The sequence below is a fragment of the Microcebus murinus genome, chromosome 6 (genome assembly GCF_040939455.1).
Source record: "Microcebus murinus isolate Inina chromosome 6, M.murinus_Inina_mat1.0, whole genome shotgun sequence".
Classification (NCBI taxonomy): Eukaryota; Metazoa; Chordata; class Mammalia; order Primates; family Cheirogaleidae; genus Microcebus; species Microcebus murinus.
Window position 1 is genome coordinate 12,730,173 of NC_134109.1, and position 12,606 is coordinate 12,742,778.

General features: G+C 37.8%; 1 protein-coding gene across 7 annotated transcripts in view; it reads left to right on the top strand.

The window, feature by feature from the left end:
- The window catches only part of ATXN3 (ataxin 3), a 34,897-nt gene that overhangs the window by 18,225 nt on the left and 4,066 nt on the right, over positions 1-12,606 (top strand). For all 7 annotated transcript variants that reach the window (XM_076003762.1, XM_076003763.1, XM_076003761.1 and 4 more), the window contains 2 exons: positions 1,344-1,440; positions 7,642-7,766. In XM_076003762.1, coding sequence (XP_075859877.1) covers positions 1,344-1,440; positions 7,642-7,766 — 222 coding nt within the window. The remainder of the gene's footprint in view (positions 1-1,343; positions 1,441-7,641; positions 7,767-12,606) is intronic.

Consider the following 12,606-nt stretch of genomic DNA (forward strand, 5'->3'; position numbering starts at 1 on the left):
CCCGGCTAATTTTTTGTATATATATTTTTAGTTGGTCAATTAATTTATTTCTATTTTTGGTAGAGACGGGGTCTCGCTCAGGCTGGTTTCGAACTCCTGACCTTGAGCAATCCGCCCTCCTCGGCCTCCCAAAGTGCTAGGATTACAGGCGTGAGCCACCACGCCCGGCTTATGTTGTTTTTTGAGACAGGGTCTTGCTCTCTCTCCCAGGCTAGAGTGCATTGGCGTCATAGCTCACTGCAACCTCAAACTCCTGGGCTCAAGCGATCCTCCTGCCTCAGCCTCCCAAGTGGCTCTCACTACTATGCCTGGCTAATTTTTTTTCTATTTTTTGTACAGACAGGGTCTCTATCTTGCTTAGGCTCGTCTTGAATTCCTGGCCTCAAGTGATCCTCTTGCTTCAACTTCCCAAACTGTTAGGAATACAGGCATGAGCTACCGTGTTCATACCTATAGCTTGTTTTTTATCTAATTCATATGAATTTGCTTCTACTTTCTAATGAAATTGTTCATCAATTGAATTCCTTAAATATCTAAATAAAATTGAGCTTCTATTAATATGAAGATTATTTTTATCCTGAAGTTTTCTTGCTTCTGAACTCACCTTTGAGTACTCCATATGGTGTGCAATCCCATTTTTGGTTAATTGAGCCCTGCTAGACTTGCCCAGTAATGACCAGAAACCAGATTTTATAATTTTAGACATTTTTATATAATTCATTCTTCCTACCACTTTATTTTACAATTTGTGCAGAATCTCTGTTTGGAACAATTATCAAGTGAGAACATTGAAACAAATAAGTTGTTGTACGCAAATGTTTGAGGATAGAGGAGACCAGAGGATGGGTTTGTTTTATGATTATCCACTTTATGTTGCTTTGAGGACTACTCTGCCTTTGAAGGTGTAGATTCATTTCTAATAATTTAAAGAGAGCACACAAGTGTGGTGTTAATGACTTCTCTTACCATGTTGGTGGTTTGACTTATATTCTCACATCTTCTGTATCACAGATGGGTAACAGCATTGGTTGCAGTGGACATACATTTGATTTGGACTGCCTTAATCAGATTTCCCCTGAGACTTTCAGAGCCTTTCTTATATTTATAGAATAGGAGCAAGAATATTTTAAAGAAGAAAACTAGAAATACTTGCTCAAATTAGTATAAACTTATTGTTACTTAAATTGGTAAATAAAGTGATTGTTTTTTTTAATCAATTAAAGTAATGCTTTATTAATATAAACACACAAACTATAAAGCATTAAGAAATTTAAATATCTATGTCATAGCAAACAGGTGGCAATAAAGTGATTGTTTTTTGTTTTCTTTTGTTTTGTTTTTAGGTAGTTCCAGAAATATATCTCAAGATACTCCACAGACATCAGGTACAACTCTTACTTCAGAAGAGCTGCGGAAGAGAAGAGAAGCCTACTTTGAAAAGTAAAGTAGTTGGTACACATTAAAATTGCATATTTAATATTTGCTTTGGCTATTTTGTCTGTTTGTAAATGACTAGTTACTGCCTGAAACCTGTGAGCATTTGAATGTATTTTTTAAAATTTATAGCAAATAATGTCTGAAATAAAATATAGTTTTAGGGAAAAACTTTGCCCCAATACTGGATAAATTTACATGAAATAGGGTGAAGGAAACCTTGTAAAATTTCATTTATTAAAAAGAAAATGGAATTAGGCAAGGCAGGAACAATACCTATTGATCCTTTGAATGTGCTTCTTGGTTACCTAACTCTTCAAAACTCTTCTTATCAATCAATAGGAAAAATTTTGAGGTAGGGGAGCACACTCCAAAATAGAGGTGGTAGTTCATTGTCCTTTTTGTTGCCACTTTAGGGGGTCCTACAGGCCCTTCAGTATCAGGGGCATGGAGGCAAACAGTAAGTCTGAATCAGCTCCTAAAACCTTACCTTATGCCTAGCTTTATAAGTGTTCACTAAATAGAAATTTTACCATATGAAAATATCTCTCTGATAACTATCATTCACAAGTCATCTTCTTTTTTTCTTTTTTTAAAGAAAAATAAAACTCCATCTTACGAGATCTCCAGATTACGAGATCTATAATAGATAATCAGATCCTCTGATCCCAGGTCAGAAAAAAAAAGGCTGGTGGCTGAATGTGGCCTATTATTTGCTGTATTTCATCAATTCTAAGGTACACATATTTTCACATTACAACATCTCTGAAATTGAGAAGCATCTTACAATCATAATTGACAGTATTTTAGCAGTATCTAAAATATTGGAGCATTTTACATTTGATGGTATAATGAAGATAATATTTACCTTTTTTTCTGTTTTTTTTTAAGTCACAACTCAGAAGTATATGAAGGAAAGTTCTGATCAGCTGACATCCTTTTAATGTGAGATATTTCTAGTCTTTATTCAGTGATAGATTAATAGATTTAATTATATTTAGAATTTCAAAGTAGTGTTTACTAGTGCTTTTCACTTTCTTTTAAATTTTAAAATTAACTTTTATTTTTTAGTTATGATAAACTTCAAATTTATACAGAAGTAGAAAAACTAGCATAATTAACTCCTATTTGTGTATAACCCAGATTTAACAAGTATCAGCATCTTGCCAATATCATTTTTTTATGTTCCCATTTTCCATTCTCCCACCTGCAAACTTCATGTGTCTCTAAAAATATATAGACTTTTTTTTAACATAGCCAAATGCTACCATCACACAATAATAATCACATGATAATTATTAATGATAATTCTGGATTATCTAATATTAAAAATAACTTAAACCTACTTAACTAAATAAAACTAATATTCTAGAAAAGTTATTTTAAGAAATATCACAATTAAAGCATACTCCCGCTATTCTTCAATAACTGATGTTAGTATTTTGGCACATTCTTTCCCTGTCACACAGGCACACTTATATTGTAAGTGTTATACCGATTTTCCCCTGATAGTAAATAGTGTTTGTAACAGGCTGCATAATATTTCATAAAAGAAATGGATGTGCCTAATTTATATATGAACCTTTTTGGGTTTTGCTATTATAATTAATATTACAACAAACATCTCTTATACTGAGTCTATTCCTTGAATCTCTCATTGTTTTTCTAATTATTCTGAGGATGTCAGATTATTGGGTTAAAGGATATGAACATTTTTTTTTTGAGACAGAGTCTCAACTCTGTTGCCCGGGCTAGAGTACCATGGTGTCACCATAGCTCACAGCAACCTTGAACTCCTGGGCTCAAGCATTCCTACTGCCTCAACCTCCTGAGTAGCTGGGACTACGGGCATGTGCCACCATTCCTGGCTAATTTTTTAAATATATATTTTTAGTTGTCCAGCTAATTTTCTATTTTTTTAGTAGAGATGGGGTCTTGCTCTTGCTCAGGCTGGTCTCAAACTCTTGAGCTCAAATGATTGGCCTCCCAGAGTGCTAGGATTACAGGCTTGAGCCACCATGCACTGCCGGATGTGAATATTTTTAAGGCCTTGATAAAGATTTTTTAATTGCTTTCCAGAATAGGTCCCAAGTAATAGTTCTACCATGCTTATTTCAGACTCTTTTGGGGGGTGGGCTGAATAAAATGGTCCAAACAGACATGCTACTTAGAGAAACTACAAAATTCCCAAGCACATTTAAGAAAAGGAAAAAACATGTTTACAAAAAGATGTTTTTTTTACAAAAAATTTTTTTTGTAATTTTTGGGTTAGAAATATAAAACTTCCAATAAATTGAACTTTTTATAGTATTAAAGATAATTTAGTAACATTCCATAATGATTAAGTTATACCAAGCACAATATCAGCAATAACTAGTGCTTTATAGTAAACAGAGGTTTCAGTCAACCAGTACACTTTTAAAAATGTTCTAGTATCAATATACCTCATTCCTAATTGGAGGGTAATTGACTGGGGAGGGGATGTGTGCAGTGATGGTTATCAGCTTCAGTCTTCTGGCTTGACCCTGAAAATACTGCTGTGAACTTGGAGAGAGCTGGAAAATATTTTACATAGTCACATGATGCTGAGAAGAGTTAAGAGCTAAGTTCTAGGTGTTTACTTTTAACAATCACTAGCATTCAGTTATAGAACTCATTAGTAGAAGAGCTGAGAAACTAATATTTGCCTTTCACTCAAATCCCTGATTACTTAGCCTGGATGAGTCCTTGTGTTTCTAGCTTCTGTCTTGGCTTTAAGGTTATCAAGCTCACTCTATCTTTCCTCTTGCTCTCCCTAAACTGCCTCTGGTGCTAATTTGTTATTCATACAATTTTATAGTTTTTTTAATTCCCCATTTTTGTTACTTAGAGCTTCATACTTAATGTAGTAACCGTAGGATTCATGCATAAAAAACACTATAGGGTTTCTCTCTGGTGCAAAAAATACTATTAAAAATTTACCTATTACAAATTCATAGTTTATAAGAGTTGTTAAGTAATATTTTCATAGCCATGCCATTTTCCCAGTAGTAATCTTGAAATCCGTTTTACCTTCATAAAATCTCAAGCAGAACTCTACTACATCAACTATGTCAATGTAAAACCTGCCTCAACTCACATGTTATGAGTATCAAATTAGACAACATATATAAAAGGATTTTGTAAAGTATTCCACAGATATTTGTTAGCATTATTTCCTTCTCTGGGTATAGCTTTGAAATGATGCATATTCTTTCTGTTAAGAAAGCACAGTGTTTCCCAACAAGGACACATATTTTCATGGCCATGGATTGCTGTGATGTTTTGATTACCTAATACTTGAGCCACCACTTCAGTGGTATGACATAGTTTATCAGACAGGGTTCAGTTTAATAAATAGAAACTGCTAGAGGTATTTTAAAGAGAAAAGTATTTAATACAGAATTTAGGGGCTTACACAATCTTAGTAAAAGCTGGAGGTAGAGCTCTAGGCCAGGCCTCCAGAATACCACAAACCAACTTATAGGAAGAGCTGCAGTCACTACCCAGGTTGCAACAATGGGGAATGAGGATATTGAGTTTAAGAACACATTACCCTAGCTGTGATCCTAGGATTAGGAAGCTGCCTCCACAGTTGCCTAGACATGGGAACATAAAGTCCCCCACAACAATAGCAATGAAGCAGAATTCTGGGACTGGTAACTTCATGACTTTGCTTGCCAACACAACAACCAAAGTCTCAGGAAAGTGGCTATGCCTCATTTCTGCATTTTAAGTCTCACACAAGTACTTAATTTGTAACCAGAATCCTACTTCTAAAGGAATGTAAGACACGTAGTTTTTAGCTTCCCACCCTCTGTAATACTGTAATACTTCTAATATATATTAGAAGGCACAGTGGGAATGGATGCTGAGTGCTATTTGAACATGTTCCAGCTCAGTGTCATCACAGCTGGAAGGTGTCAAAATTGTTTCAAGGTTGGCAATTGATTTACTTATCATTTTTCATAAATTAAAAGTAGAATAAACGTTATCCTTCTCAAGTTTCTGTCTCACTCATCACTCCCTTGTATTCTGACATACTTCCTTGAGTGGAAGGGAAGAGGACGTGGTTGATACCTGATGTGCCAGGAATTCCACATAACTCAGTCAGTCTTTCTTGTGCCACTTTCCAGACAACAGGGTATGATAGTGGAAGCATTAGCCGTGCACACTAGCGAGTCACACACCTTTATAGATGTCAGTATTCTGGCTCAAAGATCGATAGGGAGAAATTGCAGTTTTCAATGATTGGATTTTTTTTGTTGCTCACATTTTTAAAACACAAGATTGAGAAGGACTCTAGAAAAAATATACCATTCTATTAATACACTTGCTGGTAGTTTTAAAATTCTGGTTCCTTTAAAAATCCTTATATACTTTTTTAAAGCTATGGCTTCTCACTCAGATTGTTAGCTGTTTATAAGTTTTGTTTTTCAGCTTTCTGTGTTTGTTTATATATATGAAATACAGGTTGAGCATCCCTCATTTGAAATGCTTGGGACCGGAAGTGTTTTTAGATTTTGGATTTTTTAATAGGATTTTGGAATATTTGCATTATACTTGTTGTGCATCCCAAATCCGACAACACAAAATCTGAAGTGCCCCAATGAGCATTTCCTTTGAACATCATGTCAGTGCTCAAAAGTTTCAGATTTTAGAGCATTTGGATTTCAGCTTTTTGGACATGTGATGCTCAATCTGTAATTTCAAATTTATAGAAAAGCAGAAATAAGAAATAGTACACAAAGCTTCTTATACCCTTCACCCAGATTCTCCTATTGCTGATATTTCTGAACCTTTTAAATCTCATGTGAGATTTAACTAAATGAGATGTAACTAAATCCTACTCGTAAAGGAATCTAAGACATGTAGTTTTTAGCTATAATACTGAAGGCACGTTAGAAGGCACAGTGGGAATGGTGAACCATTTGAGAATAACTTGCAGACATGATTTTCTCTTATGTCTCACTACAGTGTATATTTTCCAAGTATAAGGATGTGTTCCTACATATTTACATCATTAACCATCATGTTTAAATGTTTCAGAATGTGGATATTTATGACATTATTTTTCCTTTTGAAAAAGACATACAGGGGAGCTTAATGTAATACATATTATTGAAAACCTAATGATTTGTGTTAAATAGTAGTTTTCATTTCTTTCATTCGTCAAGTATTTGGTGAATGCCTACTATGTGACAGGCATAGTTTTAGGCTCTGCAGAAACAGATAAACAAGATAAGGTTTGTGCTCTTTTAGCTTACATTCTGAAGAGGAAGACAAACAGAAGAATAGCAGATGATGATAAGTTTATGCTGAGAATAAATTGAAGTGATGAGATAGTGAGAATACCAGGTGGCTATGTCAGGTGGGTAGTCAGTCAGGAAAGGCATCTCTGGGTGATATTTAAGCTCAGACCTGAATGACAAGGAGCCAGCCATGCAGAGATCATGTTAACTGACATGGTAATTTGAGATGCTCTGTCTTCTCAAAGTGCTTATTTTCCGTGGCACCTAACAATATTAAGGATCTATAAACCAACATTCATTTGCATAAGAATAGTGACCAGTAAATGCTTTTATATAATAGGTTATTTTGTGGTGAAAATACCTACCTCTTAATTTGTCTAATTTTATATCTAGGTTTCCTAAGATCAGCACTTCTATACCTTTTTTTTTTTCCTTTGAGACAGAGTCTCGCTTTGTTGCCCAGGCTAGAGTTAGTGCCGTGGCGTCAGCCTAGCTCACAGCAACCTCAAACACCTGGGTTTCAGTGATCCTCCTGCCTCAGCCTCCCGAGTAGCTGTGACTACAGGCATACACCACCATGCCCAGCTAATTTTTTCTATATATATTAGTTGGCCAATTAATTTCTTTTTATTTATAGTAGAGATGGGGTCTCGCTCTTAGGGTGGTTTAGAACTCCTGAGCTCGAGCGATCCGCCCGCCTCGGCCTCCAGAGTGCTAGGTTACAGGCGTGAGCCACTGCTCCCGGCCAGCACTTCTATACCTTTAAGTATTAATAATATATATCAGACTAATTGCTCTTGCAGTCTTTTGTCATATTCATGCCAGTGACTATTTTGATTTATGGAACAATTTATTTTCCATATGAATATTTTTTCTCATGGTATCATTATTTTTAAGTTTTGTTTTTTTAACATACATTCACTTTTGAATGTTTCAGGCAGCAGCAGCAGCAGCAGCAGCAGCAGCAGCAGCAGCAGCAGCAGAAGATAGATCCACCAGGACAGATTTCACATCCATGTGAAGGGCCGACCACAAGTTCAGGAGCACGCAAGAGTGATCCAGGTATAGTCCTCTGACCATTCATCTGGTTGTTACCTGCATGCTCTGTTTGACATATAGACTTAATATGATTTTTGCTTCATAGTATTTTTTTCTCCCTTCTTTAATCATATTAAAACTCTAAAGTGAATTTGTAATTACTAGATTTCTCTGGGTTAAGGAGCAGGCAGGGCTGGGCGCAGTGGCTCACGCCTATAATCCTAGCACTCTGGGAGGCCGAGGCGGGCGATCAGGAGTTCGGAACCAGCCTGAGCAAGAGTGAGACCCTGTCTCTACTATAAATAGAAAGAAATTAATTGGCCAACTAATATATATAGAAAAAATTAGCCGGGCATGGTGGTGCATGCCTGTAGTCCCAGCTACTCGGGAGGCTGAGGCAGCAGGATTGCTTGAGTCCAGGAGTTTGAGGTTGCTGTGAGCTAGGCTGATGCCATGGCACTCAGTCTAGCCTGGGCAACAAACCGAAACTCTGTCTCAAAAAAAATAAATAAATAAATAAGGAGCAGGCAGACTAGAGATTCAATGAATATTTTGTTTTAATATAATACTTTCAACTTCACAATAATTAGTACTTTCTTCAAAAATTCCTCAGATATCATGAATATTAATAGGTGAAAAATATATTTTATTTTACCACCTGAAAAATGAAAAATACTCAAGTATAATAGAGTTGCTTACCAGGCCTTGATTTAATAGGTCTTAAACTTTGGCCAATTATTGGTAGTTGAAGTTGAGTAAAAAGAAAACTGTTTCTGACAAAGGACTTCTAAGCAGAATATGTAAAGAACTCTCATAACTAACCAATAGGGAAACAATAAATGAATGAAGGATTTGAAAAGATATTTCATCAGGTGAGACTTAGGGATAATGACAATAAGCACATGAAAAGATGCTCAACTTCAACATCACTAGTCAATGGGGAAATGCACATTAAAACCACAATGAGATACCACTAACACCTATAAGTATGCTTTAATAAAAAAATAAAACCAGCCTGGACGCGGTGTCTCACACCTGCAATCCTAGCACTCTGGGAGGCCAAGGCGGGTGGATCGCTCAAGGTCAGGATTTTGAAACCAGCCTGAGCAAGAGCGAGACCTTGTCTCTACTATAAATTGAAAGAAATTAATTGGCAAACTAAAATTATATAGAAAAAATCATCTCGGCATGGTAGTGCATGCCTGTAGTCCCAGCTACTCGGGAGGCTAAGGCAGAAGGATTGCTTTAGCTCAGGAGTTGGAGGTTGCTGTGAGCTAGGCTGATGCCACGGCACTCTAGCCCGGGCAACAAAGTGAGACTCTTCTCTCAAAAAAAAAAAAATTAATTAATTAATTAAATAAAAAAAATAAAACCGACAATACCAAGTACTGGCAAGGATAAGATCAAGTAGGCATCCTTCTGGCTTCCCACATGGGTGGTGTCAGAGAAGAGGCCTAGTTGGGAATCCAGACTGTCGTTGACACCCAGTGGTAACAAGGTCACCGCCACAGTGTCAGTGGAGGCCATGTGGGGAGCAGTAACAAGGCACTCCTCTCCCTCCCAGTCAGGGAGATGGCAGTGGAGGACAGTGGGAAGCCAGAACTGCGCGTGCAGCAGCAGTGCACCACCACCGCTTATCATCAGAGGCCTTGAAGGTATCTAGAATCCTGCTTCCATCTGGCAGTACCAAGGTGGCACTCCCTTTTTCCCACCAATGCTGTGTCAGAGGTGAGGAAATCTTGCTAGAACAGAAGATTTAAATAAGAATTATAGTCTCATAACAAATTACCCCAAATGTCCAGGATTCAATTGAAAATACCAAGAACCAGGAAAATCTCACCCTGAATGAGAAAAGACAATCAATACCTAGATGGCACTGAATTACCTGATCAGGATTTTTTTTTCTATTTATCTATTTTTTTTCGAGATGGGATCTCATTGTTTGAGCACTTGACCTGGGCTCAAGTGGTCCTCCCACCTCAGCCTCCCAAGTAGCTGGTAGTACAGGTATGAGCCACTGTGCCCAGCTCTCATAAAGATTTTTAAAACAGCTATCATAAAATTGCTTCAGCAAGCAATTACAATGAACATACTTGAAGCAAATGAAAAAACAGAAAGTCTTAGCAAAGAAATAGAAGATATAAAGAAGAACCAAATGGAAATTTTCTTTTTTCTTTTTTTTTTTTTGAGACAGAGTCTCGCTTTGTTGCCCAGGCTAGACTGAGTGCCGTGGCATCGGCCTCGCTCACAGCAACCTCAAACTCCTGGGCTCAAGCAATCCTGCTGCCTCAGCCTCCCAAGTAGCTGGGACTACAGGCATGCACCACCATGCCCAGCTAATTTTTTCTATATATATTAGTTGGCCAGTTAATTTCTTTCTGTTTTTAGTAGAGACGGGGTCTCACTCTTGGTCAGGCTGGTTCCGAACTCCTGACCTGGAGCAATCCACCCGCCTTGGCCTCCCAGAGTGCTAGGATTACAGGTGTGAGCTGCCGCACCCGGCCAGCCCAAATGGAAATTTTCTAACTGAAAAATAATAGTAACTGAAATTTTCAGAACTCAGCAGATGGATTCAACAGCAGAATGAAGAGGACAGAAAACAATCACTGAGCTTGAAGGCAGAACAATAGAAATTACCCATTCTGAGCAACAGAGAAAATAGACTGGAAAAAATGAACAGAGCCTTAAGAGACTGTGGCACTATAACAAAAGATATAAATTTGTGTCATGAAAGTCTCAGGAGTTGAGAAAGAGGATGGGGCTGAAAAAGCATTTGAAGAAGTGATGACTGAAAATTTCTCAAATTTGGCAAACAACGGAAACCTGCAGATTAAAGAAGATGAATGTACCTCAAATAAGAAACCCAAAGAAATTCATACCAAGACACATCGTAGTCAGATTTTGGAAAACTGAAGACAAAATATAAAAATCTTTAAATCAGGCCGGGCGCGGTGGCTCACGCCTGTAATCCTAGCTCTCTGGGAGGCCGAGGCGGGCGGATTGCTCGAGGTCAGGAGTTTGAAACCAGCCTGAGCAAGAGGGAGACCCCGTCTCTACTATAAATAGAAAGAAATTAATTGGCCAACTAATATATACAAAAAATTAGCCGGGCATGGTGGCGCATGCCTGTAGTCCCAGCTACTTGGGAGGCTGAGGCAGGAGGATTGCTTGAGCCCAGGAGTTTGAGGTTGCTGTGAGCTAGGCTGACGCCACGGCACTCACTCTAGCCTCGGCAACAGAGTGAGACTCTGTCTCAAAAAAAAAAAAAAAATCTTTAAATCAGTGAGTGATTTGAATGACAGTAGATTTCTCAGTAGAAATTATGGAGGCCAGAAGCAAGTGGTACAACATTTTTCTAGTACTGAAAGGAAAAAACCCTTTAAACCCAGAATTATATATGCAGTGAAATATCCTTCAAGAGTGAAGGGAATATTAACAGAATTTATCTTCAGCAGACCTAGCCTAAAATAATGGCTAAAGGAAGTTCTCTATAAAGAAAAGAAATAACGAAAGAAGTAATTTTGGAACATCAGAAAGGAAGAGTAGTTATAGTTAAACACAATAGACTTTCCCCTTCTTTTGAATTTTCTAAACTATGTTTGATGGTTAAAGCATGAATTATAATTAACACTGATTTTGTTTTCAGTGTATGTATTGTATATATTTAAGGCAATTATGTTATAAATGAAGGAGGGTCAGGGGACATAAAGGGACATAAGCTTTTTTTTTTTTTTTTTTTTTGAGACAGAGTCTCGCTTTGTTGTCCAGGCTAGAGTGAGTGCCGTGGCGTCAGCCTAGCTCACAGCAACCTCAAACTCCTGGGCTCGAGCAATCCTTCTGCCTCAGCCTCCCGAGTAGCTGGGACTACAGGCATGAGCCACCATGCCCGGCTAATTTTTTTTATATATATATCAGTTGGCCAATTAATTTGTTTCTATTTATAGTAGAGACGGGGTCTCGCTCTTGCTCAGGCTGGTTTTGAACTCCTGACCTTGAGCAATCCGCCCGCCTCGGCCTCCCAAGAGCTAGGATTACAGGCGTGAGCCACCGTGCCCGGCCAGGGACATAAGCTTTTTATATTTCATATGAACTGGTACAGCCACTTTGGAAAATAATTTGTTTCCTAAAAAACTGAACATACCTTGACTATATCGCACAACATTTACATTCCTGGGCATTTGTCCAAGAGAAATGAAAATTTATATCTATACAAAAACCTGTATACAAATGTTCATAGCAGCTTTATTTATCATAATCAAAAACTGTTAAGAGCCCAAATATCCTATAGTAGTAGGTGAATGATTAAACAATAGTACATCTAGCATGGGATACTGCTCAGGGCTGACAAGAAACCAACTGTTGATACGTGGAGCAATTTGGATGGATCTCGGGTATTATGCTGAGTGCAAATAAGTCTCAAAAGGTCTCATACTATATGATTCCAATTGTATAACATTCTAAAAATGACAAATTTTTTTTTTGTTTGTTTTTTTGTTTTTTTGAGACAGAGTCTCACTTTGTTGTCCAGGCTAGAGTGAGTGCCGTGGCGTCAGCCTAGCTCACAGCAACCTCAAACTCCTGGGCTTGAGTGATCCTTCTGCCTCAGCCTCCCGAGTAGCTGGGACTACAGGCATGCGCCACCATGCCCGGCTAATTTTTTATATATATATCAGTTGACCAATTAATTTCTTTCTGTTTATAGTAGAGACGGGGTCTCGCTCTTGCTCAGGCTGGTTTTGAACTCCTGACCTTGAGCAATCCGCCCGCCTCGGCCTCCCAAGAGCTAGGATTACAGGCGTGAGCCACAGCGCCCGGCTAAAAATGACAAATTTATAAAGAAAAAAATCAGTGGTTGCCAGCAGTT